Source organism: Salvelinus sp. IW2-2015, unplaced genomic scaffold (assembly GCF_002910315.2).
Source record: "Salvelinus sp. IW2-2015 unplaced genomic scaffold, ASM291031v2 Un_scaffold2952, whole genome shotgun sequence".
NCBI classification, from domain to species: Eukaryota; Metazoa; Chordata; class Actinopteri; order Salmoniformes; family Salmonidae; genus Salvelinus; species Salvelinus sp. IW2-2015.
The window spans coordinates 34,317-39,548 of NW_019944247.1; the positions used below are offsets into that span (position 1 = coordinate 34,317).

Consider the following 5,232-nt stretch of genomic DNA (forward strand, 5'->3'; position numbering starts at 1 on the left):
CCCCGACCCACTATTAATATTAGTGTTTTATACAATGTTGCCAGTGGTTAGCACCAGTTTGGGGACCAGGTTAATATTTTATACAATGTTTGCCAGTTGTTAGCACCAGTTTGGGCTGGACCAGGTTAATATTTATACAATGTTGCCAGTTGGTTAGCACCAGTTTGGGCTGGACCAGGTTAATATTTATACAATGTTGCCAGTTGGTGTAGCACCAGTTTGGGCTGGACCAGGTTAATATTTATACAATGTTGCAGTTGGTTAGCACCAGTGTTGGGCTGGACCAGGTTAAATTTATACAATGTTGCCAGTTGGTTAGCACCAGTTTGGGCTGGACCAGAGTTTATATTTTAACAATGTTGCCAGTTGGTTAGCACCAGTTTGGGCTGGACCAGGTTAATATTTTATACAATGTTGCCAGTTGGTTAGCACCAGTTTGGGCTGGACCAGGTTAATATTTTATACAATGTTGCCAAGTTGGTTAGCACCAGTTTGGGCTGGACCAGGTTAATATTTATACAATGTTGCATGTGGTTAGCACCAGTTTGGGCTGACCAGGTTAATATTATACAATGTTGCCAGTTGGTTACAACCAGTTTGGCTGGACCAGGTTAATATTTATACAATGTTGCCAGTTGGTTAGCACAGTTTGGGCTGGACCATGTTAATATTTATACATGTTGCAGTTGTGTTAGCACCAGTTTTGGGCTGGACCAGGTTTAATATTCTTATACAATGTTTGCCAGTTGGTTAGCACCAGTTTGCGGCTGGACCAGGTTAATATTATACAATGTTGCCAGTTGGTTAGCACCAGGTTTGGCTGGACCAGGTTATATTTATACAATGTTGCCAGTTGGTTAGCACCAGTTTGGGCTGGACCAGGTTAATATTTTATACAATGTTGCCAGTTGGTTAGCACCAGTTTGGGCTAGACCAGGTTAATATTTATACAATGTTGCCAGTTGGTTAGCACCAGTTTGGGCTGGACCAGGTTAATATTTATACAATGTTGCAGACAGGCCATGCATAGCCAATGTGATTTATATTTATTTATTTTTATCAGGATATTTTCTACCTGCAGGCTGCACTGTTGTTGTTTGTTGGCTTTATGTAGACTATTTTTTACATGTTGACAATGTCAATAGAAGTTACTTTTTAGATTTGTATCATTTTCCTTTAGATATAATTTTGATTGATTTTGAGATATGTAGACTTTATTATAATTGAAATGAAACTGTTCCACGAAAATGTGCGTATGAAATGTGATAAAACTGGCACACAGATCAGTATAAATGGATAACTTGCAACTCCACATGGAAAAGGCTGCTGGCCGCTGGCCTCTTACCAGTAACTTCAGGAACAACAGAATCTGCGAAGGCAGAAGGAGGACGGGGGTCAGAACAGGTTTAGTTCTTCTGGTTATCTTGATCTCTGGATCCCTCTTTAGTCATTTGCATGTCTTCATTTTTAATCTCAGTGCTTAAAGCATCAGACCAGCTCAGTACATACAGTGTAGTTGATTTATTAACACAGAGTGCGTCTATACATGAAAAAATACACGTAAAAAGAACATAGGACTCTCGGTCGATCAAGATTTTTTTTTWGTCCTCGGTTGCAACACTCACTTCCAAACTGCCTCTGGAGGCAACGTCAGTACCAGAACTCTTTGTCCGGGYGCTTCATGAAGTGGAAACGCGTTTTCTGGAGTGATGAATCACGCTTCACCATCTGGCAGTCTGACGGATTCATCTTGGTTTGGTGGATGCCAGGAGAACGCTACCTGCCCCAACGCATAGTGCCAACTGTAAAGTTTGGTGGAGGAGGAATAATGGTCTGGGGATGTCTTTCATGGTTCAGGCCCCTTAGTTCCAGTGAAGGGAAATCTTAACGCTACAGCATACAATGACATTCTAGATGATTCTGTGCCTCCAARTTTGTGGCAAAAGTTTGGGGAACAAATTCTTGAACTTATTTAGACTTGCCTTTACAAAGGGGTTGAATACTTATCGACTCAAGACTTCAACGCTTTTTAAAATTTAAAATTTCAGAGTTTCTCTCGCGACCCCATATTCAAATCGTCAACCCACCACATTGTGTTGCGACCCCTAGTTTGGAGTCCCCTACCCCTTAACTTCAAACCCTGAGGACTTTATTTATCCCCAATGTAGAAGATCTGAGAGGATTGTCTCATGAAGAAGATCTCAGAGGCTAATAGATACATCTGTTCCTTGTTCTGTCACCAGGTGACCTCCTCAGAGGATGCTGTCACCCCCTCATCAGCTGTGACCCCGTCTACTGCTGCTTCCTCTCGACCTTTCATCCCGGTCACGGACGACCCCGGAGCCGCTAGCATCATCGCAGAGACCATGACAAAAACTAAAGAGGTGAGCTCTACCCCCTCCCAGTGACTGGCCCTCTACCCCCTCCCAGTGACTGGCCCTCTACCCCTCCCAGTGACTGGCCCTCTACCCCCTCCCCCCACCATCTCTACCCTTCCCACGTGACTGGCCCACCTCTCTACCTCATCCCAGTGACTGGCCACCTCTCTACCCTCTTCCAGTCGACTGGCCCACCTCTCTACCTCTCCCAGGAACTGCTCTCTACACCCCCTCCCAGGACTGCTCTCTACCCCCTCCAGTGACTAGCCCTCTACCCCTCCCGAAGACTGCCACCTCCTCTTACCCCCTCCAAAAACATGACTGGCCACCTCTCTACCCCCCTTGCCAAGTACTGGCCCTCTACCCCTCCCAGTGATTGCCACCTCTCTACCCCCTCCCAGTACTGGCCCTCTCCCCCTCCAGTCGACTGCCCAACTTCTCTACCCCTCCCAGTGACTGGCCCACCTCTCTACCCTCCTCCCACGTGACGGGCCCTCTAACCCCCGTCCCAGTGACTTGCCACCTCTTACCCCCTCCCAGTGGACTGCCTCTCTCGCCCTGTCCATGTGACTGGCCTCTACCCCACCTCCCAAGTGACCTGGCCCACTCTCTACCCCTCCAAGTTGACTCCCTCTAACCCTTCCCAGTGACTGGCTCTCTACCCCTCCAGTGACTGCGCTCTCTACCCCTCCAGTTGCTGGCTCTTACCCCTGCCAGTGAGCTGGCTCTCTACCCCTCCCAGTGACTGGCCACCTCTCTACCCCCTCCAGTGACTGGCCCTCTAAACCTCCCAGTGACTGGCTCTCTTTACCCTTCCATGATGGCTCTCTACCCCCTCCAAGTGACTGGCTCTCTACCCGCCTCCCAGAGTGACTGGCTCCCTCTACCCTCCCAGGATGGCTCTCTACCGCCTCCAGCTGACTGGCCCTCTAACCCCTCCCCAGTGACTGGCTTCTCTAACACCTCCAGTGACTGCCCACCTCTCTACCCCCTCCCAGTGATGGCCCGCTAAACCCTCCCATGATGGCTCTCTACCCTCCCAGTGACTTGGCTCTCTACCCCCTCCCGTGACTGCTCTCTACCCCCTCCCAGTGACTGGCCCTTCTACCCCCTCCCATTGACTGGCTCTCTACCCCTCCATGACTGCCTCATAACCCCCTCCAGTGACTGCTCTCTAATCCCCCTCCCAGTGGAACTGGCCCTCCTCTCTAACCCCGGCCCAGATGCACTGGCTCTCTACCCCTCGCCCAGTGACTTGGCTCTCTACCCCCTCCCAGTGACAGCTGGCCCTCCTCTCTAACCCCTGCCCCGTTGACTGGCCCTTCCTCCTCACCCTCCCAGTGACTGGCCCTCCTCTCAACCCCTCCCCGGTGACTGGCCCTCCTCTCTAAACCCCTCCAGCTACTGCCCTCCTTCTCTAACCCCTCCCAGTGACTGGCCACCTCTCTACCCCCTCCACGTGACTGGTACCCACCTCTCTACCCCCTCCCAGTGAGTTGTGGCCACCTCTTACCCCCTCCAGTGACTGGCCCCTCTCTACCCCCTCCTGACTGGCTCTCTACCCCTACCAGGACTGCGCTCTCTACCCCCTCCACGTGATGGCCCACTCTCTAACCCTCCGTTGACTGGCACCTCTTCTACCCCCTCCCAGGACTGGTCCACCTCTCTAAACGCTCCCATGTGACTGCCCACCTCTCTACCCTCCAGTGACTGGCCCACTCTCTACCCCTCCCAGTGATTGCCCACCTCATCTACCCCCTCCCAGTATGGCCCTCTACATCCTGGCTTAGATGATGCTGTTAGAGGTCTATCTTCTTGTCTTCTACGTACGGTGAGTGTTAGTCTCCATCCAGTAATGGAACCTGTTAACCCTCGCGGATGCTATCATAATGCTTTTCTTTGGTTTTCTCGCAGGGACTCGGGTGTCCGAATAAGACTGTGCTCCAGAACCTTCCAGACCTGGACGAGCTTCACAGTTCTGCTGTAACCTGATGTACCAGGGATGATTGTGGGACCTTGCTGAAGCTGCGGGTCTGTCCGCTCTGGGGAGAAGGGCAAAGGAGGGTTGCTGTCTGCTTGTGCTGTCGTGGGATGGGGACTGCCTACCCACAGTTAGAAGTACCACCGATGCATAGCAGGCACGCAGGACCACGCGCACGCACACACCACGATACGGACTAGACTGGGACGATAAACCAAATGGACTTACACAGACATGTCCTTTCCTTACCTAAGCATTTTTCCTTATATCGGTTTCATTTCTGTGGTGTTGCTACACGATGGTCATGTAGAATGTTTTAAAATTCTTATTTTCGCGAATATATACTATGCTGTTCTGCTGTTGAACGTTCTGCCTGTCCCCTGTTTGGCTATCGGCTAATCTCTCCTTACTGACTTCGACTTCCTCTCCACCACTGGTGACATGAGATAGTTACTGACTCACTTCCTCTCCCCACTTCGACATGGAATGTTTACTGACTCACTTCCTCTCCCACTATGTGACACTTGGGATGTTACTGACTCCTTCCTCTCCCACCTTTGACACTCGAGATTACTGACTCACTTCCGTCTCCCACATGTGACATGGAGAATATACTGACTCATTCTCTCCCCACTGTGACGGAGATGTTCTGACTCATCTTCTCTCCCCCTGTGACATGGAGATGTTACTGATCCACTTCCTCTCCCACTGTGCCATGGAGATGTACTGACTCACTTCCTCTCCCCATGTGACTATGGAGATGTTACTGACTCACTTCCTCCCCCATGGACGAGAGCAGTTTAAAATATTCTTTCATTATATTAGCGATATTACTTTTTGTCCGTATCCAGCTCTGGCACCTCCCCCAAAAAG

The 5,232-nt window shown here is 50.1% G+C and overlaps 1 protein-coding gene across 1 annotated transcript in view; it reads left to right on the forward strand.

Annotated features, from left to right (window-relative positions):
• The window catches only part of LOC112075043 (E3 ubiquitin-protein ligase HERC2-like), a 22,740-nt gene extending 20,317 nt beyond the window's left edge, over positions 1 to 2,423 (forward strand). The window contains exon 9 of the mRNA XM_070440747.1: positions 2,244 to 2,423. Within this exon, the coding sequence (XP_070296848.1) occupies positions 2,244 to 2,408 (165 nt within the window). The 3' untranslated portion in view covers positions 2,409 to 2,423. The remainder of the gene's footprint in view (positions 1 to 2,243) is intronic.
• The last annotated feature ends 2,809 nt before the right edge of the window (positions 2,424 to 5,232 follow it).